At 38.7% G+C, this 26,948-nt stretch overlaps 2 protein-coding genes and 1 pseudogene across 2 annotated transcripts; all 3 read right to left on the minus strand.

The window, feature by feature from the left end:
- Positions 1 to 467: 467 nt before the first annotated feature.
- Positions 468 to 1,400, minus strand: LOC102275422 (olfactory receptor 8B3-like). Its single transcript, XM_005895431.2, has one exon. It carries the CDS (start codon positions 1,398 to 1,400, stop codon positions 468 to 470), a length of 933 nt encoding a protein of 310 aa, XP_005895493.2.
- A 6,369-nt stretch (positions 1,401 to 7,769) lies between these two features.
- LOC102272281 (olfactory receptor 8B8-like) lies at positions 7,770 to 8,344 on the minus strand (annotated as a pseudogene).
- Positions 8,345 to 13,712: 5,368 nt separating this feature from the next.
- LOC102272567 (olfactory receptor 8B3-like) lies at positions 13,713 to 14,639 on the minus strand. The gene has a single exon (XM_005895425.1). It carries the CDS (start codon positions 14,637 to 14,639, stop codon positions 13,713 to 13,715), a length of 927 nt encoding a protein of 308 aa, XP_005895487.1.
- Between the last annotated feature and the right edge of the window lie 12,309 nt (positions 14,640 to 26,948).

Genomic DNA, 26,948 nt, shown 5'->3' on the forward strand with positions numbered 1-26,948 from the left:
TGTCATCCCCGTCTTCTCCCGCTTTCAATCTTTCCCAACATCAGGGTCTTTTTGAATGAGTCAGCTCTTTGCATCAGGTGGCCAAAGTATTGGAGTTTCAGCTTCAACATTAGTCCTTCCAATGAAAACTCAGGACTGATCTCCTTTAGGATGGACTGGTTGGATCTCCTTGCCGTCCAAGAGACTCTCAAGAGTCTTCTCCAACACCACAGTTATAAATAGCAAATAAGATAGTAAATTTCTTTTTAATAGTACTAATAAATCAAAATATGTGAGAAAAGGAAATTATGCAAATGATGAATAAGGAGAGAAGTGCTCCTGTATGATAAGTATAAATAAGTTAAGTCTCAAATTTCTTCAATATGATAAAAATGAAATAGCATAAGAAGATGCTAATAAAATTATTATAATTGAAAAGAGAATCTTCCTATACTTTGAATATCTGCACAAAAAGACACTGTTTCTAATCAAAACTGAATTCCACTTACAGTTTTTCTCAGAGCTGTTTTCACATCTTTATTTCTAAAGCTGTAGATTAAGGGGTTCATCATAGCAACCACATTGGTGTAAAAGACAGAAGAGATTCTTCTATCATCCACAGACCCAGCAGAAGATGGTTTGAGATACATAAATGACATTGACCGAAAGAACAGAGAAACAGCAATTATGTGAGAACTGCAGGTGCTTAGGGCTTTGGACCTGCCTTCCGTGGAGCTGATATGAAAGATGTTGGAGAAAATGAGACCATAAGAGACAAAGATGGCAATACTGGGCACAATTATATTGATGCCTGCCATGAAGAAAACTACAAGCTCATTGATGAAGGTACTTGTGCAGGAGAGCTGGAACAGAGGGAGGATGTCACAGAAATAATGGTTGATGGTGTTTGCATCACACAAGGTCAGTCTCAGCATGCATCCAGTGTGAGCCATGGCACCAGAAAATGCCATCAAGTAGGAACCAAGCATAAGGCTGGAACAAACTTTAGGGGACATGACAACATTATACAAGAGTGGGCTACAGATGGCCACATAGTGGTCATAGGCCATTGATGTCAGCACATAGATTTCAGAAATGACAAAAAAACAGAAAAAGTAGAGCTGAGCCATGCACCCCATGTAAGAAATAATATTCTTATTTGATAAGAAGTTAATCAGCATTTTGGGTGTAAACACAGAAGAATAACAGAGGTCTATGAAGGACAAGTTAAAGAGGAAAAAGTACATGGGGGTGTATAGATGTGAATTTAGCAAAATTAAGATTATCAAACCCAAATTCCCCATCACAGTGACTGTATACATTCCTAGGAACAGGAAGAACAAGGGGAGCTGGAGACCTGGTTGGTCTGTTAATCCCATCAAAATGAATTGAGTCACAAAAGACCCATTTCCAGGAGCCATTCTTCTCTAAAGGAATCTGTGGCTAGAAGAAAGGGTCCATTAGAGAACAACTCAGTCCATTCAGCGTCCCATTCTACAAAACAGAATACACACTGTGAACGCCTGACACTATCCTGACCTGGTCCCATACAATCTGCCTTTTCCATAATCAAGATATAGAGTGATGTGGACTCCTAATTAGAGTTTTTATAAACAAAGGATAAATATAGCAAAGGATACCCCAATCATACTAGAGAGGGAAGGCAAGAGCTGCCATATGCAAATATACCTTCTGGAAAAACCCAGGGAAAAGAAGGATGGACAAGGATGCAACTCTTCTACTCTCTTCTCAACATTCCCTCATTCCTGTGAACTCTTCTCTCACCAGTACAACTGGAGGCAGTGACCCTAGCAACCTAGCACTGGCTTATAATGCAGATAGACCTTATGTGGCAGGAACCAAGAACACTGTTTCTAAACCAAGATGAGGGGACCCAAGTCTAGGAGAATTGTTACCAACCTTGTCACAGAGTAAAAATCATAAAGGAAGAAGATTGAGAGATCTACCTATTTAGAGAGGAAACTTCCTGACTGATATGTCTCTGAGCCCCTCTAATATTCTCTGATCCCTCTCCAATAGATGCTTCCAATAGTTTTACTTGAGTCTCAGCTGTACAAAATGAGAAAGAATGGACATATAATATAGGTCCCTGGACTTTGATTACAAAACAAGGAATAAGTATTGTAAATTAAATTCAGAAACTCACCCAACCTTATCTTAAAACTGCAGGACTGTCTCCCTTACCCTATGTCTTTACCTTGTTGATTCTGAAAATGTTATTTCACATTCTCCAGGCTCGATCCCATTGATTTCAGGGGAGAGGAGCTAGACATTAATTCACCTATGCCCTGGAAGCATTCTGAGCTTCTATAATTTCTGATATTTTCAGTGTTCTCATGTGACAGAAGAAAGATAATCCTTTTATTATCATCCCTGCTACTCGATTAGACACAGATTTAACATGAGTGTAATGATGTAATGCACTTGGTGAAAAACAGGTTAGAAGCTTGCTTGGTCTTCTCCCCAGGGTGTAGATTATATGTACAATATGAAATAAGGAAATTATGAAAATATGAAATTATGGATCCTGGTTCTTGATCTGTCTTTAGCTCCTTAAGCACTCATTCTTAGTCATTTTTGCTTTACTCTGGGGACTGTACATCCCTCAGGTAGATCAAAGTGAATTCCCATCTCCTCATTATCTACACCTCTGAGGGGAAAGCTACTACATTGTCAAATTCCCTCTTTATTCACATTTACTAAATGGACATATTTCCAGAAAAGACCTACTTTCAGGTTTATTTCTTTATTTGAATACATCAAATGTTGCAGCAACTCATTACAGTTGCTCTCTTTCTGAGATGTCTGTGAAAAAATATGCAATATAGTATATCCCTTCTATAGTTTATACTTTTAACATATTCCTGAAATTTCTACCAGACTCTCCTGCTGCCTAATTTTCTGTAACATTGCAGTAACTGAAATTGTCAATTTTTCTCATCATAGAAAAGTGTATAGTTATAGAGTTAGAGTGCTGTGAATCCTACCTTCCTTCTTCCACTTTTACACACTATAACACTTTGGACAAGTTATTGAATCTCGTGGTTCTCCTATGTAAAATAAGGAATGTAAAAATAGCTTCTCTTTCATTAAGATGCTGTGTTAATCAAATGAAAAAAAAAAAAAAAACTAAGTAAAATGGTTGGACCAGTATTGGCATATGAGAGTCAATAAATGTCAGCTGTTATTACTACTTTCTCATAAATTTCAGTAGATTCTCTTTCATAATACTCATTAGACTTTTCCTCTTTATTTTGTGCTTTTCTATATACTGTATATTCTATAAGGATACACATTTATTCTATCTTGTTAACTATTTGGATCCTGAAACTAAAAACAATGCCAAGTACACAGAAAGAATTCAATGAATACTTCTGAAATTCATCATATTTTTATCTAAGAGCTTTCAGAATACATTCAAAACTTCTCTTGTGCTAAACCACAACACCTACAACCACAATGACCTGCACTCACCTGTCCCCAGCCACCACACAACTTCTGGCTTTATGATTAAACTGAACTAGTGTAATGTTGAGCTATTGAGGCTCCTAACGATTATGTTCACATTTTGCCACATATTCACTCTTATTTGGTCATGAATAATGGTGCTAGAATACAGTCTGAAATTGCAGCTGTCTCCCTCCCTAGTTCAAGAACTTTCAGTGCTTCTCCATTACCCACTTGGAAATTGAAGCAATGTAGTAAAAACATAATTCTCAAAACTATGATTAAGGCTTGGTTAAAATTAAAGAAGGAATTGAGTCAGAGTTAACTTTGATGAGAAGCCATGAAAGTACCATTCTGATTGATCGAAGTATCTGGCACACTTTATTTGTTGTTGTTGTTGTTGTTGTTGTTTTAATTTTATTTTTTAACTTTACAATATTGTATTGGTTTACAATACCTGAACACAGGTATACATGTGTTCCCCATCCTGAACCCTCCTCCCACCTCTCTCCCCGTACTATCCCTCTGGGTCGTCCCAGTGCACCAGCCCCAAGCATCCAGTATCATGCATCAAACCTGGACTGGTGACTCGTTTCATATATGGTACAAAACTTTAACTTTCTCAAAAACATATAAAAGAAAGTAAGAGAATGTTTACTTTTCAAAGACCACTCAATTGTCTTGGGAGATTCAACCCATTTTAGAAATATTTGTGTTTTTGTGTGAAAAATAAACCTACATGGGTCTATCTTTAAACACACTACTTATATTGAGTTGAAGGAGGGAGAAGAATATCATTCTATGATAATAGAGTGTTCTCTTATTGATAGAAAAGCATCAGATACTCAAAAATATGCCTTCAAAATGCCCCCCAAAAAGAGGTCATCCACAAACAAAATAATGACTTGTGCAGCTTCCACAATTATATAATTTGTTTGTTTGTTTGTAGTGGGGTAAAACTTAAAATGGAGATGGAAGAAACTGCTGAACACTGAATTTCTGATGAATGAAAATTAAAATAGTGCCATGTGAAATTTAAAATGTAGGCTTCTTTGAAACATCTTTGTAGCTCTCTAGCTCTTGTTTAGAATCTTCCCAATATATTGTATAATATTTAAAATCACTAGTCTAGCTAATTATTTAAGAAAATGTATATTCAGATGTAACCTTTTGGAAAAGAATCCAATTTCATACCAATTTAGAAAGAGCTCTGTCCTGGTTGATGGGCATAGGAGAAACCCAGGGCTTACAAGTTTGACTCCAAGATTGAACACCTTCGGCAGAACTGTAACTTTCCTCAAAACCTGTCGGTGCCAATCACATAACTCAAGAAAGGAAGAAATACAAGGATATCAAACCAGTCAATCCTAAAGGAACTCAGTCCTGAATTTTCACTGGGAGGACTGATGCTGAAGCTGAAGCACCAACACTTTGGCCACCTGATGAGAAGAAATTAGTCATTAGAAAAGACGCTGATGCTGGGAAAGACTGAAGGCAGGAGCAGAAGGGGACGACAGAGGATGTGAGGTTGGATGGCATCACCGAATAGATGCACATGATTTTGAACAAGCTCCCGGAGTTGGTGATGGGCAGGGAAGCTTGGTGTGCTGCAGCCCATGGGATTGCAAAGAGTCAGACACTACTGAGTGACTGAACTGAGCGTTTAAGATATTCTGGCTTGATTCCCCCTCTACTTAAAAGAAGTGATGAATATTATTAACAATATCTTAGGAAATGATTACAGCATCACTGATAACAGCATATTGAAGATTTTAAAAGTAGCACATCTTTGCTTTCAAAAAATAATCTAACATTCTTGTAACTTGCTTTATTCTCCAAATATTTCTTCCACATTGTCATTGTTCTCCCAGCTGTAATTTGATGTTGCTGTACCTAAAATTCCACATGAATGTAGCACACAGAAGCCAACAAAACCAGAAATAATCTACTTGTTCAAAGGTCATCTAGTCCTGTTGATTTAGCATTTTAAATCATAAATAACTTAAGCTGTCATCTGATATAGAGAAATTCTATGATCTCAATAGTATCTAGGTTCTTGAACAAGGAGTGAGTCTGTAGGTAAAGGTTTTCATTATCCAACAGTTTTTTGGGTAAATTACTTCTTCCTTTCTTAATGCAATTGCTCCTCACGATTTATCTCCTGTAACTGATGCCTTCTCTCTATTCACTTCCCCAAATGAAATCGCAGCTCTTCCACTTTCATTCTCCAAAACACTAACCAAGTGTGCTTATTATGCAAATAGTTTTATCAAAGATTTATGAATAGTGAAATATGCAAAACAGGAAACAGTTTCAGAGTGAAAGTGAAAGTTACTCAGTCATATCTGATTCTTTGTGACCCCAGGGACTATACAATGCATGGAATTCTCCAGGCCAGAACTGTGGAGTGGGTTTCCTACTCCAGGGTATCTTCCCAACCCAGGGATCAACCCAGATCTCCTGCATTGCAGGTAGATTCTTTACCAACTCAGCCACAAGAGAAGCCTGAGTCTCTACATCTCATGACCACATCCCACACTGGGACATCTTATTTATCGACCATATGCCTCCTTGAGTCCTGACATAATTACATGTTTCTGAGCATCCTTACTACTCATGTCCTGCTCTCTGAAGTACAAACACTTGCAAGCATTCCAAATTCATGTTTTTAATTTTGCAAAAATAGTAATTTCCTTTTTTGAGCAAATCATCTCTATAATATATGAGCTTAAAAGGCTTTCTGACAACAATGGCAAAAGACAATCAAACCGTTTTGCTAAAAAGAAAAGAAAGTAATACCGAGTTTGAGAAAGATTCATATGTCATTCTGAGACAGAGGAGAGTCAACTTTAAATCAGGAATGCTTTCTTATATTTCATGCTCACTGAAATAGAATAACATAATCAAGTGTATGTAGAGTATACTGAAGAATAATACACTTGAAGTCAGAATGATAACAAGTTAGTTTACAATTTTTTTTCTACACCCGTGGCGGATGCATGTTGATGTATGGCAAAACCAATACAATATTGTAAAGTAAAAAAATAATAATAATAATAATAAAATAAAAAAACCCACCTAAAAAAAAAAAAAAAAAGTTGTGTGACTTTAAGTAAATCATTATACAGTCTTGGCTTCATTTTTCCACCCATGCAAAACATGAATTTTGATGATTGGCTATGTGTCAATTTGATGTACAAAGGTGAAAAATAAACTCTTTGCCAAAATAAGCTTAACACTAAATGTTTACAGATGGGAAATGGATATCTTTGAGACTCTTAGAACCAACAATCTAAAGAAGGTATTTAAAGAGGGTATATTATTGCCATGTGAAATATGGAAGATAAGAGTAGAAAGAGTATCTTATTTACCATTCTTATTGCAAGTTGATAAATAAAAACAACCCTAGTGATATGTTTTCAACCTAGTGTTATGCAATTCCTTATTTGGAGAATATTCATCTTTTCCCAGTGTAAAAACAAATTCAAAATGATAATGAAAACAGATAATATATTCATTATTTAATATTATTACTATTCAAGAAAAAGAGATGATATGTATTTTGAAAACAGTGAGAGAAATATATAAAAATGGAAATAAATTATTCAAACAGGACTCAAATTTCTTTTTTTTCTAAATATAAATTCATTTTAACTGGAGATTAATTACTTTACAGTACTGTATTGGTTTTGCCATACATCAACATGAATCCACCACAGGTATACACGTGTTCCCCATCCTGAACCCCCTCCCTCCTCCCTCCCCATACCATCCCTCTGGGTCATCCCAGTGTACCAGCCCCAAACATCCAGTATCATGCATCTAACCTGGATTGGCGATTTGTTTCATATATGATATTATACATGTTTCAATGCCATTCTCCCAAATAATCCCATCCTCTCCCTCTCCCACAGAGTCCAAAAGACTGTTCTATACATCTGTGTCTCTTTTGCTGTCTCACATAGAGGGTAGCATTACCATCTTTCTAAATTCCATATATATGCATTAGTATACTGTATTGGTGTTTTTCTTTCTGGCTTACTTCACTCTGTATAATCAGCTCCAGTTTCACCCACCTCATTAGAACTGATTCAAATGCATTCTTTTTAATGGCTGAGTAATACTCCATTGTGTATATGTACCGGAGCTTTCTTATCCATTGATCTGCTGATGGACATCTAGATTGTTTCCATGTCCTGGCTCAAAGTTCTCTAAGATACTAAATATAAAAAGATAATAAAAAATATGGCGAGAAGGTTGTCACTAAAATTAAACACTCAACATCTCACTGTCCTATAATTCATGCACACAGACAGTTCTAATCAAAACTGTCTCCTACTTAGGGTTTTTCTCAGAGTAAGTTTTAACATATTTGTTCCTCAGGCTATTGATTAATGGGTTCATCATGGGAATCATATTGGTATAAAAGACAGAAGAGATTTTCCCTTCATCCACAGATACAGCAGAAGGTGGTTTGAGATACATAAATACCCCGATCCAAAGAAGCGAGAAACAGCAAAGACGTGTGAACTGCACGTGCTGAAGGCTTTGGACCTGCCCTCTGTGGAGCCAATGTAGAAGATGTTGGTGAGGATGAGACCATAAGAAACAAAGATGGTGAGACTCGGCACAATGATATTGATGCCTCCCATAATGAACACTTCCAGCTCACTGACATAGGTACTTGTACAGGAGATCCTGAGCAGAGAGGATGTCACAGAAATAATGGTAGATGGTGTTTGCAATCATAGAAGGTCAGTCTTGGCATGCATCCAGGGTAAGCCATGGCACCAGAAAACGCCATCAAGTAGGAACCAAGCATAAGGCTGGAACACACTTTAGGGGACATAACAACATTATGCAAAAGTGACTTAAAGATGGCCACATAAGTGGTCATAGGCCGTTGATGTCAGCACATAACATTCAGAGATGACAAAAAAACAAAGAAGTAGAGCTGTGTCATGCACCCCATATAAGAAATAATATTCTTCTTTGATTAAAAAAAAAGTTAATCAGCATTTTGGGTATAAATACAGAAGAATAACAGAGGTCTATGAAAGACAAATAGGAAAAAGTACATGGGGGTGTGTAGGTGTGAATTCAGTGCAATTAGGATTTCAATCCCAAATTTCCCAGCACAGTGACCATGTACATTCCTAGGAACAGGAAGAATAGAGGGAGCTGGAGATCTGATTGGTTTGTTAATCCCAACAGAATGAATTTGGTCACAAAAGAGCTATTTCTAGAGGCCATTCCTCTCTAAGGTGATCTGTGAGCACAGAAGAAAAAGGTTACATAGAGAACAATGACTCAATTTTCACACAGTATCTCCTCTCACAAGTGTGGTGTTTGGGCTGGAAATATCTGAGAGTAGCCCAACCTGGACTTACAGAATTGTCTTACCTACTATCTCATGGAACTGTGTTACCATTATCATGAAATGGAATTTTTGCTTTTTTCACTTCTCATGAGATCACCAACCTAGAGAAAGACATCCTGAAATGCAAAGTCAAGCGGGCCTTAGGAAGCATCACTATGAACAAAGCTAGTAGAGGTGATGGAATTCCAGTTGAGCTACTTAAAATCCCCAAAGATGATGCTGTGAAAGTGCTGCACTCAATATGCCAGCAAATTTGGAAAACTCAGCAGTGGCCACAGGACTGGAAAGGGTCAGTTTTCATTCCAATCCCAAAGAAAGGCAATGCCAAATAATGTTCAAACTACCATGCAATTGCACTCATCTCACAGGTTAGCAAAGTAATGCTTAAAATTCTCCAAGCCAGGCTTCAACAGTATGTGAACCACAAACTTACAGATGTCCAAGCTGAATTTAGAAAAGTCAGAGGATGCAGAGATCAAATTGCCGACATCCGCTGGATCATCATAAAAGCAAGAGAGTTCCAGAAAAACATCTACTTTCCTTTATTGATTAAGCCAAATCTTTTGACTGCGTGAATCACAACAAACATGGAAAAATTCTGAAAAAGATGGTAATACCACACCACTTGCCCTGCCTCTTAAGAAATCTGTATGCAGGTCTGGAAGCAACAGTTAGAACTGGACATGGGATGACAGGCTGGTTTTAAATAGAGAAAGGAGTGTGTCAAGGCTGTATATTGTCACCCTGCTTATTTAACTTATATGCAGAGTACATCATGAGAAACGCTGGGATGGATGAAGCACAAGCTGGAATCCAGATTGCTGAGACAAATCTCAGTAACCTTCAGATATGCACATGACACCATCCTTATGACAGAAAGCGAAGAAGAGCTAAAGAGCCTCTTGATGAAAGTGAAAGATGAGAGTGAAAAAGTTGGCTTGAGGCTCAACATTCAGAAAACTAAGATCGTGGCATCTGGTCCCATCACTTCACAGCAAATAGATGGGGATACAGTCAAAACACTGAGAGACTTTATTTTTTTTTGGACTCCAAAATCACTGCAGGTGGTGACTGCAGTAATGAAATTAAAAGACACTTGCTCCTTGGAAGAAAAGTTATGACCTACTTAGACAGCATATTAAAAAGCAGAGACATTACTTCACTGATAAAGGTCTGTCTAATCAAAGCTATCATTTTTCCAGTAGTCATGTATGGATGTGAGAGTTGGACTATAAAGAAAGCTGAGTGCCGAAGAATTGATGCTTTTGAACTGTGGTGTTGGAGAAGACTCTTGTGAGTCCCTTGGACTGCAAGGAGATTCAACCAGTCCATTCTAAAGGAGATCAGTCCTGAATATTCATTGGAAGGATTGATGCTGAAGCTGATACTCCAATACTTTGGCCACCTGATGCCAAGAAGCGATTCACTGGAAAAGATCCTGATGCTGGGAAATATTGAAGGCAGGAGGAGAAGGGAACGATAGAGGATGAGATGGCTGGATGGCATTATATACTCAATGGATATGAGTTTGAGTAAACTCTGGGAGTTGGTGATGGACAGGGAGGCCTGGTGTGCTGCAGTCCATGGGGTCACAAAGAGTGACTGAAATGAACTGAACTGGGTCTTTGTAAACTAAGTAGGAAGAGTATCAAAACTTAGCTTACAGAAGGAAGGAAACCACTGCCCAGTGCAGACTTGACTGCATGGGGAAAAAAACAAGGAATGGATAAAAGAGGTATTTGGACCAGGATTGACTCACTCTTCCCACATCTCAATATTTCTCTATTCACTTGAAGTCTCCCCTCACCAATAAGACTGTAGGCAAAGACCTAACACTTAGGTGCTGGTCTCTAAAGCAGATTAGACCTGGTGGGGTGAGAACAAAGAAAATTGCTTAACTAACACTAAATGGCCAGAGTCTATGAGAGGTTAACTCTTCACCCCACATCATGGAGTGAAAGTTGTAACTATAGATGAGTGAGATTTCCATCCATGGAGAGGGACTTACTGACTGTCTAATGAATACTTTTAGGCCCCTAGTATCTCTGAGCATTCACTGATTCGTGCATTGAATAAGTTTTGTGTGAGTCTCAGGAAGGATAATTGGGAAATAAATTGTCATATCTTAGATCCTTTGACTTCCATTTCAAACAAGAAGGACACGAATAAACAGAATTCAGAAACGCACCTTCCTTTCTCTAGAAAACCTCAGGGCTTTCTTGTCATTGGTTTTACCTTCTGGTCTTAGTAGGGCAATTACAGGTTCTGAAGTTTGGTTCCATTGATTCTAAGAGAATGCAGCCAACATGTATTATCTGATTTGACTTCAAAATTTTTTAGAAATATAGATCACAATTTCTGTTTATGCCTTTCAGTCCACCCAAGCAGCAGAGAAAAACGAACATTCTTCATTATTATTATTTTCATCACTTGGTAAGTCACAGAAGACTTAGTGTAATAAAATGCACAAGAAAAGACTCTACACATGGAAATCACCAATGGTCAACACCAAAATCAGATTGATTATATTCTTTGCAGCCAAAGATGGAGAAGCTCTATACAGTCAACAAAAACAAGACCGGGAGCTGACTGTGGCTAAGATCATGAGTTCCTTATTGCCAAATTCAGACTTAAACTGAAGAAAGTAGGGAAAACCACTAGACCATTCAGGTATGACCTAAATCAAATCCCTTATGATTATACAGTGGATGTGAGAAATAGATTTAAGGGACTAGATCTGATAGATAGAGTGCCTGATGAACTATGGACTGAGGTTTGTGACATTGTACAGGAGACAGGGATCAAGACCATCCCCATGGAAAAGAAATGCAAAAAAGCAAAATGGCAGTCTGGGGAGGCCTTACAAATAGCTGTGAAAAGAAGAGAAGCGAAAAGCAAAGGAGAAAAGGAAAGATATGAGCATCTGAATGCAGTGTTCCAAAGAATAACAAAAAGAGATAAGACAGCCTTCCTCAGCGATCAATGCAAAGAAATAGAGGAAAATAACAGAATGGGAAAGACTAGAGATCTCTTCAAGAAAATTAGAGATACCAAGGGAACATTTCATGCAAAGATGGGCTCAATAAAGGACAGAAATGGTATGGACCTAACAGAAGCAGAAGATATTAAGAAGAGATGGCAAGAATACACAGAAGAACTGTACAAAAAAGATCTTCATGACCAAGATAATCACGATGGTATGCTCACTCACCTAGAGCCAGACATCCTGGAATGTGAAGTCAAGTGGGCCTTACAAAGCATCACTACAAACAAAGCTAGTGGAGGTGACAGAATTCCAGTTGATCTATTTCAAATCCTGAAAGATGATGCTGTAAATCGGCTGCACTCAATAGGCCAGCAAATTTGGAAAACTCAGCAGTGGCCACAGGACTGGAAAGGGTCAGTTTTCATTCCAATCCCAAAGAAAGGCAATGCCAAAGAATGCTCAAACTACTGCACAATTGCACTCATCTCACACACTAGTAAAGTAATGCTCAAAATTCTCCAAGCCAGGCTTCAGCAATATGTGAATTGCGAAGTTCCAGATGTTCAAGCTGGTTTTAGAAAAGGCAGAGGAACCAGAGATCAAATTGCCAACATCTGCTGGATCATCAAAAAAGCAAGAGAGTTCCAGAAAAACATCTATTTCTGCTTTATTGACTATGCCAAAGCCTTTGACTGTGTGGATCACAATCAACTGTGGAAAATTCTGAAAGAGATGGGAATACTAGACCACTGGACCTGCCTCTTGAGAAACCTATATGCAAGGTCAGGAAGCAACAGTTAGAACTGGACATGGAACAACAGACTGGTTCCAAATAGGAAAAGGAGTACGTCAAGGCTGTATACTGTCACCCTGCTTATTTAACTTATATGCAGAATACATCATGAGAAATGCTGGACTGGAAGAAGCACAAGCTGGAATCAAGATTGCCGGGAGAAATGTCAATAACCTCAGATATGCAGATGACACCACACTTATGGCAGAAAATGAAGAGGAACTAAAAAGCCTCTTGATGAAAGTGAAAGAGGATAGTGAAAAAGTTGGCTTAAAGCTCAACATTCAGAAAACTAAGATCATGGATCTGGTCCCATCACTTCATTGGAAATAGATGGGGAAACAGTGGAAACAGTGTCAGACTTTATTTATTTATTTATTTTTTTGGCTCCAAAATCACTGCAGATGGTGACTGCAGCCATGAAATTAAAAGATGCTTACTCCTTGGAAGGAAGGTTATGACCAACCTAGATAGCATATTCAAAAGCAGAGATATTACTTTGCCAGCAAAGGTCCATCTAGTCAAGGCTATGGTTTTTCCTGTGGTCATGTATGGATGTGAGAGTTGGACTGTGAAGAAAGCTGAGTGCCAAAGAATTGATGCTTTTGAACTGTGGTTTTGGAGAAGACTCTTGAGAGTCCCTTGGACTGCAAGGAGATCCAACCAGTCCATTCTGAAAGAAATCAGCCCTGGTATTTCTTTGGAAGGAATGATGCTAAAGCTGAAACTCCAGTACTTTGGCCACCTCATGCGAAGAGTTGACTCATTGGAAAAGACTCTGATGCTGGGAGGGATTCGGGGCAGTAGGAGAAGGGCATGACAGAGGATGAGATGGCTGGATGGCATCACCGACTCGATGGATGTTGGTTTGGGTGAACTCCGGGAGTTAGTGATGGACAGGGACGCCTGGCGTGCAGCAATTCATGGGGTCACAAAGAGTCAGATACGACTGAGTGAATGAACTGAAGTGAACTGAAGGACTCAAATTTCCTTTACCAGGTTAAGGAAAAAATAGGATCAGAAAGCTGCAACAAATAATATATAATTGAAGCACAGAATCTCATTGTCATATAACCCACTGCACAGACAAATACTTTTGATCAAAACTATCTCTTATTCAGGGTTTTTTTCAGAGCAAGCTTAACATCTTTGTTCCTCAAGCTATAAATTAAAGGATTCAGCAAGGGAACGGTATTAGTATAAAAGACAGAAGAAATTTTCCCCTCATCCTTGGACCCAGCAGAAGATGGTTTGAGATACACAAATGCACCTGACCCAAAGAACAAGGAAACAGCAATTATGTGGGAAGTGCAGGTGCTAAGGGCTTTGGATCTTCCTTCCATTGACTTGATGTGGAGGATGCTGGAAAAGATGAGACCATAAGAGACAAAGATGGTGAGACTGGGCACAATGATATTGATGCCCACCACAATGAAAATTACCAGTTCATTGACATGGGTACTTGTGCAGGAGAGTTGGAGAAGAGGGAGCATGTCACAGAAAAAATGGTTGATGATGTTTGCATCACAGAAAGTCAGTGTCAACATGTTTCCAGTGTGAGCCATGGCACCAGAAAATGCCATCAAGTAAGAACCAAGGACAAGGCTGGAACACACTTTAGGGGATATGACAACATTATACAAAAGTGGGTTACAGATGGCCACATAGCGATCGTAGGCCATTGATGTCAGCACATAGATTTCAGAAATAGCAAAAAAGCACAAAAAGTAAAGCTGGGTCATGCACCCCACGTAAGAAATAATATTACTCTTTGATATAAAGGTAACCAGCATTTTGGGTGTAAACACAGAAGAATAACAGAAATCTATAAAGGACAAGTTAAAGAGGAAAAAGTACATGGGGGTGTGTAGATGTGAATTCATCCCAATTAAAGTTGTCATGCCCAAGTTTCCCAGCACAGTGACTGTATATATTACTAGGAACAGGAAGAACAAGGGAAGTTGGAGATCTGGTTGGTCTGTTAATCCCAACAGAAGGAATTCAGTCACAAATGAACCATTTCCAGAAGCCATTCTTCTCTAAGAGAATCTGTGGACAGAAGAGAAAGAATTATACAGAGAAAAATTCCACTTCCCCACAACAACTGTTCTCCAAAGAATGTTGTATGCATTGGCAAGATCTGAGACCTGATCATTGTGGACCATAGTCTATTTTACCATTATCATGAAACTGAGTGACTTGGGCATTCTTTCATTAGTCTTTATAAGCTGTATGAGTAAAAACTATCAGAATTTAGCCTGTAGCATGAAGCACTTTGGTTCCATATGCAAACATGACTGCTGTAAAAACCACAGGATTGTGGAGAAGTTTGGACCAGGACATAGTCACCCTTCTCTCTTTCATCAATTCTTCTTTCACATGACCCTTTTCTTCACAGTAAAATTAGAGGCAGCAACCCCACCAACCTGGTACTGACCAACACAGATTAGACTTGGTGGAGTAAGAATCAAGTAGATTTTCTAAACCAAAACTAAGGGACCAGAATCTAGGAGGAATTAAATTACTGGTCCATGTCACAAAATAAAAAAACACAAATATAGAAGAGTGAGATGTCCTTTGATGGAACTGATTGAGATAACACATTCTCTGAATGAAATAATGTCTTTAAACTTTCCCAACACCCTTCCTTTAACATATTCTTCTGCCAGTTTCACTGAATCCCAGGGCTACAAAAATAAAAGTCATCTATCTTAGCTCCCTGAACATCCATCACAAAAGGAGGGCATTAATATCAGTGGGATTCAGATACTCACCTTTCTTAGGCCATCAGCCTTGCTATTTCCTTAATCTGATTTCTTACCCCCATGTCTTGGAAGAGCAACTTCAGGCTCTGAGGCTTTATTTCCTTTGTTTCTAAGAGGATGCAGCCTACACTTAATGTCTGATATGCCCCCATAAATTTTTCAGAACTACAGCTCATAATTTTTGAGCAAATTGAGTTTTTATAATTATCATCTTTGCCACTTGGTAAGTCACAGAAGATTTAATGTGAGTGTAGTGATGTCATATACTCAGTTATCCCAGGGCAGAAGTTTGCTCAGACACTTCCCCAAGGAAACATTCCAAATGTAATAGGGACCTGAGGGGATTTTATTTAAAAATATGACCATTTTGTGTCTTTTGTCCCTTAGGGATTCAAAAGTTTACTCAAGTTTTCCCTTCACTATAGGCATTATTGACTTCCCTGGCATTACAGTGGTTAATACTCAGCTTCCAATGCAGGGGATTGAGTTCGAACCCTGGTCGATGAACTAAGATCCCACATGCCACGTGGTGCAGCCAAAATACATTTTTGGCTTCCCTGGTGGCTTAGCTGGTAAAGAATGTGCCTGCAATGCAAGAGGCCTGGGTTCTATTCCTAGGTTGTGAAGATCCCCTGGAGAAGGGAATGGCTACCCATTCCAGTATTCTCGCGTGGAGAATTCCATGGACTTACAGTCCATGGGGTTGCAAAAGCTGGACAGGACTGAGCAACTTTCACTTTCATAGAGATTATACATTCCCCAAGGAAAAGCTGAAAATAAACTCCTGTTTCCTATTCAGCAAGATGACTTAAAAGGAAGCCCTAGAACCACCTACCTTCCATGAATACACTGATTCAGAAACATTTCAGGTACAGATTTCCTTTAAGAAATCCAGAGACTAAAAAAGGTCCAGCTCCTAGTAATGTGTGAAATTAGTTATACAGAAATTGTTAGGGAAATTCAGAAAATCCTCTTTCCATAATATTTATTCTTCCAAAGAACCTTCAGGTTGGGACCAACTCCCCAGTTCTAGCTTCTCCTTGTGGAAGGAAAAGTATGAAATGTGTGGCCAAAGCCCCAACTTTTCTTCGGGCTGTCCAGGAGACTGGCTTCAAGACAGCCTGTGTATCAGAAAGCATAGGGGACCCAGGATACAGAATTCTGTAGCTATCCAGGATGAGAGAGAACCAAGATGATGGATTGTGCTGGAAGCCACTATAGCTCCCCCTCACTGGATCAACAGAGAACAAAGTACTGAAAACTCCTCTCTTACAGCTTTCCCTGGAGAGGAAGGAAGTGCACCATACATCTCAGGACACAGCATATCTGGGGGCTGCATGTGGACTTGGCTTCGGTCTTGCTTGTTTTAGACCACTGAGGGAATGAAGCATACTTGGAATACCTGGAAGCCCACTAAGAACAAAGAGAGAAGGCTGAACTAACACAAAGGTTGAGCAGTCAACACCAGCCAGGCTTATTAGTGATTTCTCCAGCACAAGGCTAGACCATGAAAATTAGAACAGATGGGTGTTTTGTGTAATGTGCAGACACCAAAGCAGAGAGTCAATGAAAATGAAGACAAGTTGAAATATTTTCTAAAAAAGATTAAGATAAAGCACTGAAAACTGACTTTAATGGAATGGATATGTATGTTACCTAAAGAGAAATCATAAAGCTGAAGAATAGAATAGAGAGAACATAGAATGTCACTCAGTCATGCCCAACTCTTTGCTACCCTGTGGACTATAGTCCACCATGCTCCTCTGTCCATGGAATTCTCCAGGCAAGAATACTGGAAAAGATTGCTCCTTCTCCAGGGTATCTTCCCAATCTAGGGATTGAACCTGAACCTCTTTCACTGCAGGAGGATTCTTTACTGTCTGAGCCATCAGGGAAACCTAAAGAATACATAAATATGTATTTATTTAAGCACACACACAGACATATTTAGTAGGGCTTCCTTAGTGGCTTAGTGGTAAAGAATCCACCTGCAAAGGAGACTTGGGTTCAATCCCTGGGTCCGGAAGATACACTGGAGAAGAAACTGGCAACCCACTCCAGCATTATTTCCTGGGAAATCCCATGTACAGAGGAGTCTGCTGGTCTAGAGTCCATGGGGTCACAGAAGAGTCAGACACAACCTAGAGAATAAACAACATTTAGTAGGGAAAAAACAGAGAAGGCATTGGAACCCCACTCCAGTACTCTTGCCTGGAAAATCCCATGATGGAGGAGCCTGATAGGCTACAGTCCATTGGGTCGCTGAGGGTCAGACACGACTGAGTGACTTCACTTTCACTTTTCACTTTCACGCATGGGAGAAGGAAATGGCAACCTACTCCAGTGTTCTTGCCTGGAGAATGCTGGTGACGGGGGAGCCTGGTGGGCTGCCATCTATGGGGTCGCACAGAGTCGGACACGACTGAAGTTACTTAGCAACAACAGCAGTAGGGAAAAACAGTATCATTTTAACCTATATAGCAGAGTACCCTTAGTAGTAAAAGAAAGTACCAGACTCTGAAATTTGTCAAACTGCACAGAATAAGAAGTGGTCACAATTCAAAATCCAGAACAGTGACCTGTGCTACCACAAATATGGGATTTTTTTTGCAAGGCAACTCTAAAGGGAGAAATATTGAAAAGATTAAAAGACATTGTATGATTCCATTTTGGCTGCTACAATAAAATCTGGGGCTTCCCTGGTGGCTCAGATGTGAAAGTGCCTACAATGCAGGACACCCAGGTTTGATCCCTAGGTTGGGAAGATCCCCTGGAGAAAGGAATGGCAACCCACTCCAGTATTCTTGCCTGGAGAATTCCATGGGAATTCAGGATAGAAAAGCCTGGTGGGTTCCAGCCCATAGGGTGGCAAAGAGTCAGATGTGACTGAGAACGAACACAGAAACACACACACACAGTAAAATCTACAGATTGAGGGCCTTATAAAAAAACCAAAGTTTATTTCTCAAAGTTCTGGATCCAAGGAAGTCCAAGATCAAGGCATTGGAAGATTCAGTGTCTGGTGAAGTCCCTCTTCTTGGTTCAGAGCCTGCCATTTCTTGCTATATCCTCTCAGGACCAAAGAGAAAGGAGACCTCTTTGCTGTCTCTTTTATAAAAAAAAAAAAACCTGATCCCACTCATGAGAGTTCTATCCTTTTGCTCTAATCAGCTATCACAATTCTCACCTCCTAAGGCCATCTCCCCTCCTAAGGCTTAGCGCGGGCGGCTGCGACGGGCGCACTTAGCGAGGCTGAGAAGAGCTACCCCACGTCCGAGGTCAAGGGCAGAAGACGGGAGGACCCCATGCCCTAGGGGTGGCGGCCAAGAGGAGCTACCCCATGACTGAGGCCAGGGGCGGCGGCTGGGAGAAGCAAACCCACGTCCAAGGAGAGGTGGCTGCGCAGGTGCAGGAGGGCCTCGAGGTCAGGCAGGGCTGTGGTGAGGAGATACCCCTCGTCCAAAGTAAGGACCAGCAGCTGCGCTTTGCTGGAGCAGCTGTGAAGATATACAAAATGTCCAAGGTAAGAAAAACCCAAGTAAGACAGTAGGTGCTGCAAGAGGGCATCAGAAGGCAGAGACACCGAAACCATATTCACAGAAAACTAGTTAATCTAAAAACACTAGGACCACAGCTGTGTCGAACTCAATGAAACTAAGCCATGCCCGTGGGGCCACACAAAACAGGCGAGTCATGGTGGAGAGGTCTGACAGAATGTGGTCCACTGGAGAAGGGAATGGCAAACCACTTCAGTATTCTTGCCTTGAGAACCCCATGAACAGTATGAAAATGCAAAATAATAGGACACTGAAAGAGGAACTCCCCAGGTCAGTAGGTGCCCATATATGCTACTGGAAATCAGTGGAGAAATAACTCCAGAAAGAATGAAGGGATGGAGCCAAAGCAAAAACAATACCCAGCTGTGGATGTGACTGGTGATAGAAGCAAGGTCCGATGCTGTAAAGAGCAATATTGCATAGGAACCTGGAATGTCAGGTCCAGGAATCAAGGCAAATTGGAAGTGGTCAAACAAGAGATGGCAAGAGTGAACGTCAACATTCTAGGAATCAGTGAACTAAAATGGACTGGAATGGGTTAATTTAACTCAGATGATCATTATGTCTACTACTGCGGGCAGGAGTCCCTCAGAAGAAATGGAGTAGCCATCATGGTCAACAAAAGAGTCCAAAAATGCAGTACTTGGATGCAATCTCAGAAATGACAGAATTATCTCTGTTCGTTTCCAAGGGAAACCATTCAATACCACAGTAATCAAAGACTATGCCCCAACCAATAATGCTGAAGAAGCTGAAGTTGAATGGTTCTATGAAGACCTACAAGACCTTTTAGAACTAACACCCCAAAAAGATGTCCTTTTCATTATAGGGGACTGGAATACAAAAGTAGGAAGTCAAGAAACACCTGGAGTAACAGGTCAATTTGGCCTTGGAATATGGAATGAAGCAGGGCAAAGACTAATAGAGTTTTGCCAAGAAAATGCACTGGTCATAACAAACACCCTCTTCCAACAACACAAGAGAAGACTCTATACATGGACATCACCAGATGGTCAACACCGAAATCAGATTGATTATATTCTTTGCAGCCAAAGATGGAGAAGCTCTATACAGTCAACAAAAACAAGACCAGGAGCTGACTGTGGCTCAGATCATGAACTCCTTATTACCAAATTCAGACTTAAATTGAAGAAATTAGGGAAAAACCACTAGACCATTCAGGTATGACCTAAATCAAATCCCTTATGATTATACAGTGGAAGTGAGAAATAGATTTAAGGGACTGGATCTGATAGATAGAGTGCCTGATGAACTATGGACTGAGGTTCATGACATTGTGCAGGAGACAGGGATGAAGACCATCCCCGTGGAAGGAAATGCAAAAAAGCAAAATGGCTGTCTGGGGAGGCCTTACAAATAGCTGAGAAAAGAAGAGAAGCAAAAAGAAAAGGAGAAAAGGAAAGATATGAGCATCTGAATGCAGTGTTCCAAAGAATAGCAAGAAGAGATAAGAAAGCCTTCCTCAGTGATCAATGCAAAGAAATAGAGGAAAGCAACAGAATGGGAAAGACTAGAGATCTCTTCAAGAAAGTTAGAGATACCAAAGGAACATTTCATGCAAAAATGGGCTCGATAAAGGACAGAAATGGTATGGACCTAACAGAAGCAGAAGATATTAAGAAGAGGTGGAAGGAATACACAGAAGAACTGTACAAAAAAGATCTTCAAGACCCAGATAATCAAGAAGGTGTGATCACTCATATAGAGTCAGACATTTTGGAATGTGAAGTCAAGTGGGCCTTAAAAAGCATAACTACGAGCAAAGCTAGTGGAGGTGATAGAATTCCAGTTGAGCTATTTCAAATCCTGAAAGATGACGCTGTGAAAGTGCTGCACTCTATATGCCAGCAAATTTGGAAAACTCAGCAGTAGCCGCAGGACTGGAAAAGGTCAGTTTTCATTCCAATCCCAAAGAAAGGCAATGCCAAAGAATGCTCAAACTACCGCACAATTGGGCTTATCTCACATGTTAGTAAAGTAATGCTCAAAATTCTCCAAGCCAGGCTTCAGCAATACATGAACCATGAACTTCCTGATGTTCAAGCTGGTTATAGAAAAGGTAGAGGAACCAGAGATCAAATTGCCAACATTCGCTGCATCACGGAAAAAGCAAGAGAGTTCCAGAAAAACAGCTATTTCTGCTTTATTGACTATGCAAATGCCTTTGACTGTGTGGATCACAAGAAACTGGAAAATTCTGAAAGAGATGGGAACATAGGACCACCTAATCTGTTTCTTGAGAAATTTGTATGCAGGACAGGAAGCAACAGTTAGAACTGGACATGGAAGAACAGACTGGTTCCAAATAGGAAATGGAGTACGTCAAAGCTGTATGTTGTCACCCTGCTTATTTAACTCATATGCAGAGTATATCATGAGAAACACTGGGCTGGAAGAAGCACAAGCTGGAATCAAGATTGCTGGGAGAAATATCAATCACCTCAGATATGCAAATGACACCACCCTTATGGCAGAAAGTGAGGAGGAACTAAAAAGCCTCTTGAAAGTGGAGAGTGAAAAAGTTGGCTTAAACTCAACATTCAGAAAACGAAGATCATGGACCTGGTCCCATCAATTCATGGGAAATACATGGGGATTCAGTGGAAACAGTGTCAGACTTTATTTTGGGGGGCTCTAAAATCACTGCAGATGGTGACTGCAGCCATGAAATTAAAAGACGCTTACTCCTTGGAAGAAAAGTTATGACCAACCTAGATAGCATATTCAAAAACAGAGACTTTGCTTTTCCAACTAAGGTCCGTCTAGTCAAGGCTATGGTTTTTGCAGTGATCATGTATGGATGTGAGAGTTGGACTGTGAAGAAGGCTGAGCACCGAAGAATCGATGCTTTTGAACTGTGGTGTTGGAGAAGACTCTTGAGAGTCCCTTGGACCACAAGGAGATCCAACCAGTCCATTCTGAAGGAGATTAGCCCTGGGATTTCTTTGGAGGATTGATGCTGAAACTGAAACTCCAGTACTTTGGCCACCTCATGTGAAGAGTTGACTCATTGGAAAAGAGATGCTGGGAGGGATTGGGGGCAGGAGGAGAAGGGGGAGACAGAGGAAGAGATGGCTGGATGGCATCACTGACTCAATGAACTTGAGTCTGAGTGAACTCCAGGAGTTGATGATGGACAGGGAGGCCTGGTGTGCTGCATTCATGGGGTCGCAAAGAGTCGGACACGACTGAGCGACTGAGCTGAACTGAACTGAACTGAAGGCCATCACATCGAGGATTAGGTTTCAAAATATGAATTACAGGAGGACACAAACATTCAGTCTGTAGTAATCTTTACTCAAAGATTGTACATTTTTACATTTTAATTTTAGGTTTCACTTTGAAATTTTTCCTTCATTCTTTGTATCTACAACCTTAGATCTATGTTTAGGATCATTCCAGTAGATCACATTCAATTTTGAAAATGCTATACTCACAGAATTAGGTAGAATGGGGAAATTCATGATGTAGCATTTTTGAAAATAATCAAAATAAATAGAAAATTATTAATTATGTGAATTGTGACTAGATATCCTGCTAAGAAACTCCAGAAATATTTGTGATATTAAAAAAAGACACCAACACACAGAAATCCCTTGTATTCCTATACACTAATAATGAGAAAATATAAAGAGAAATTAAGGAAACAATTCCATTCACCACTGCAATGAAAAGAATAAAATACTTAGGAATAAATCTACCTAACGAAACAAAAGACCTATATATAGAAAACTATAAAACACTGGTGAAAGAAATCAAAGAGGACACTAATAGATGGAGAAATATACTGTGTTCATGGACTGGAAGAATCAATATAGTGAAAATGAGTATACTACCCAAAGCAATCTATAGGTTCAATGCAATCCCTATCAAGATACCAATGGTACTTTTCACAGAGCTAGAACAAATAATTTCACAATTTGTATGGAAATACAAAAAACTTCGAATAGCCAGAGCAATCTTGAGAAAGAAGAATGGAACTGGAGGAATTAACCTGCCTGACTTCAGGCTCTACTGCAATAGGATCCTCTATTACCGACTTCCCAGAATATTGGAAATAAAAGCAAAAATAAACAAATGGGACCTAATTAAAATTAAAAGCTTCTGCACAACAAAGGAAACTATAAGCAAGGTGAAAAGACAGCCTTCAAAATGGGAGAAAATAATAGCAAATGAAGCAACTGACAAAGAATTAATCTCAAAAATATACAAGCAAATCCTGCAGCTCAATTCCAGAAAAATAAATGACCCAATCAAAAAATGGTCCAAAGAACTAAACATACATCTCTCCAAAGAAGGATCCTGCTGTGATTTATGTCAGAGAGTGTTTTGCCTATGTTCTCCTCTAAGAGTTTTATACTTTCTGGTTTTACATTTAGATCTCTAATCCATTTTTAGTTTATTTTTGTGCATGGTGTTAGAAAGTGTTCTAGTTTCATTCTTTTACAAGTGGGTGACTAGTTTTCCCAGCACCACACGTTAAAGCGATTGTCTTTTCTCCATTGTATATTCTTGCCTCCTTTGTCATAGATAAGGTGTCCATAGGTACATGGATTTATCTCTGGGCTTTCTATTTTGTTCCATTGACTTATATTATGGTCTTTGTGCCAGTACCATACTGTCTTAATGACTGTGGCTTTGTAGTAGAGCCTGAAGTCAGGCAGGTTGATTCCTCCAGTTCCATTCTTCTTTCTCAAGATTGCTCTGGCTATTTGATGTTTTTTGTATTTCCATACAAATTGTGAAATTATTTGTTCTAGCTCTGTGAAAAGTACCATTGGTATCTTGATAGGGATTGCATTGAACCTATAGATTGCTTTGGGTAGTATACTCATTTTCACTATATTGATTCTTCCAGTCCATGAACACAGTATATTTCTCCATCTATTAGTGTCCTCTTTGATTTCTTTCACCAGTGTTTTATAGTTTTCTATATATAGGTCTTTTGTTTCGTTAGGTAGATTTATTCCTAAGTATTTTATTCTTTTCATTGCAGTGGTGAATGGAATTGTTTCCTTAATTTCTCTTTATATTTTCTCATTATTAGTGTATAGGAATACAAGGGATTTCTGTGTGTCGATTTTATATCCTGCAACTTTAGTATATTAATTAGTAGAAGGAAAGAAATCTTAAAAATTAGGGCAGAAATAAATGCAAAAGTAACAAAAGAGACCATAGCAAAAACCAACAAAGCCAAAAGCTGGTTCTTTGAAAGGATAAATAAAATTGACAAACCATTAGCCAGACTCATCAAGAAACAAAGGGAGAAAAATCAAATCAATAAAATTAGAAATGAAAATAGAGAGATCACAACAGACAACACAGAAACACAAAGGACCATAAGAGACTACCAGCAATTATATGCTGATAAAATGGACAACTTGGGAGAAATGGACAAATTCTTAGAAAAGTACAACTTTCCAAAACCTAACCAGGGAGAAATAGAAAATCTTAACAGACCCATCACAAGCACGGAAAATGAAACTGTAATCAGAAATCTTCCAGCAAACAAAAGCCCAGGTCCAGACGGCTTCACAGCTGAATTCTATCAAAAATTTAGAGAAGAGCTAACACCTATCCTGCTCAAACTCTTTCAGAAAATTGCAGAGGAAGGTAAACTTCCAAACTCATTCTATGAGTCCACCATCACCCTAATACCAAAACCTGACAAAGATGCCACAAAAAAAGAAAATTACAGGCCAATATCACTGATGAACATAGATGCAAAAATCCTAAACAAAATTCTATCAGTCAGAATCCAACAATGCATTAAAAAGATCGTACATCATGACCAAGTGGGCTTTATCCCAGGGATGCAAGGATTCTTCAATATCCACAAATCAATCAGTGTAATACATCACGTTAACAAATTGAAAAATAAAAGCCATATGATTATCTCAATAGGTGCAGAGAAAACCTTTGACAAAATTCAACATCCATTTATGACAAAAACTCTCCAGAAAGCAGGAATAGAAGGAACATACCTCAACATAATAAAAGCTGTATATGACAAAGCTACAGATACCATTATCCTCAATGGTGAAAAATTGAAAGCATTTCCCCTAAAGTCAGGAACAAGACAATGGTGTCCACTCTCATCACTACTCTTCAACATAGTTTTGGAAGTTTTGGCCACAGCAATCAGAGCAGAAAAAGAAATAAAAGTAATCCAAATTTGAAAAGAAGAAGTAAAACTCTCACTGTTAGCAGACGACATGATCCTCTACGTAGAAAACCCTAAAACTCCACCAGAAAATTACTAAATAAGCTATTTTAAAACTTATCTATCTCATGTCATTTAGCTAGATTTTTGAGGACAAATACACATGGGGGAAAAATACAGCTATAAGTACTGAATAAACTATGTTGGAAACATTTCATGACATTTGTAGATATTAATTTAAATTTTAAATTATTTATTAAACCATAAATGAATGTTCAGTGAGCATTCTAGCATGCCTGTCATGTTTGATGATAAAGTAAGAAAAATAGGTATTTTCAACCTTTATCATAGTAACATAAATTATCTAAAACTGAAAATATTCTTATATTTAAAGCTGTATTGTGATGATTTTATCTACTAGATAACATTTTCAAATAAATCTTAAAAATCCTAATGTAAATGTGTACTTGTTTCTGGAATGTAATTTTTCCATTTGTTATATGAATGAAATATCAATTACCCCCAAACTCTTTATTTATTTATTGTATTGTAGTTGATGTACAATATTATATGAGTTACAATTGTACAATATAGTGATTCACAATTCTTAGAGGTTATTTTCCATTTAGTTATTATAAATATCCTGGCTATATCTCCTGTGTTGTACAATATATCCTTATAGCTTATTTTATACATAATAGTTTATACCTCTTAATCACCTATCCCTTTATCCTCTTCCAACTTCCTTTTCCCCACAGGTAAACATAAATTTGTTCTCTACATCAGTGAGTCTGTGTTTTTTTTTTTTTTTTTTTGCTATATTCACTAATTTTTTACAGTTTTCTGATTTCACATATAAGTGATATCATCTTTGTCTTTTTTTCCTGACTTACTCCACTTAGCATAATACCCTCCAAGTCCATCCACTTTGCTGTAAATGGGAAATGTTCATGCTTTTGATGGATGAGTAATACTCCATTGTATATATTTACCACATCTTATCTATTCATCTGTTGAACATTTATCAGTTGCTCCCATATCTTGGCAATGATAGATAATGCTGCTATGAACATTGAAGTACAGAGATCTTTTTGAAATAGCATATACATATTTTTCAGATATATACCCAGGAGTGGAACTGCTGGGATAGATTGTATTTCTATTTTTAGTTTTTTGAGATACATTCATAATGGAAAATTCCCATTTTGAAGCTCTTTCAGAAACAACCCTCCAGATGTTCTCTCTGTCCCTTCACAGCTTTTCTTTCCTTCCATGTTTTCATGAGGTGAACAGTGGGTTAAAGACTAGTCTCTGCATTTTTAGCTGTGTGATTCTGAGCAAGTAAGACAACTATTTACTCAGCCACCTCCCCCGCCCAAAAAAAAAGAAAAAATATGAGACTTGTATTTTAAGACCATTTATAAAATTCTGACACACATTAACTACATATTTAATTTTTCATCTAACAGACAAAAGGAATGAGTGAAATTTACAAGTTAATAGAATACATCACAATAGAACAAGGTTTCTGCCAGATATTTTTGCTTTGCTTTGGAAAGCGGGAAATACATCTTCCTTTGCAAAAGGGAGGCCTCCTTGCACAGTGAGACAGCAAATTCTGACCAAACACTTGATAACATATTCTGTAGCCAAAAATATCACTGTGTAAGTTTAATCACAATTACAACCCACAGATAAATGGACAAGTTGATGACAATTTCAATTATATTTATGACAACATATCAATTGACCAATACAATAAAAAGAGGCATATGTTATTGGTCTGGATTCAGAGAGGTGAGTGGAATACTGTAGCTTATTCATTTTCAAGTATCT

Source organism: Bos mutus, chromosome 29, assembly GCF_027580195.1.
Source record: "Bos mutus isolate GX-2022 chromosome 29, NWIPB_WYAK_1.1, whole genome shotgun sequence".
Lineage (NCBI taxonomy): Eukaryota > Metazoa > Chordata > Mammalia > Artiodactyla > Bovidae > Bos > Bos mutus.

What these genes read in the sequence shown, in the direction of transcription:
- LOC102275422 (XM_005895431.2), bottom strand. Translation starts at nt 1,400, where the DNA reads ATGGCTCCTGGAAATGGGTCTTTTGTGACTCAATTCATTTTGATGGGA.
- LOC102272567 (XM_005895425.1), bottom strand. Translation starts at nt 14,639, where the DNA reads ATGGCTTCTGGAAATGGTTCATTTGTGACTGAATTCCTTCTGTTGGGA.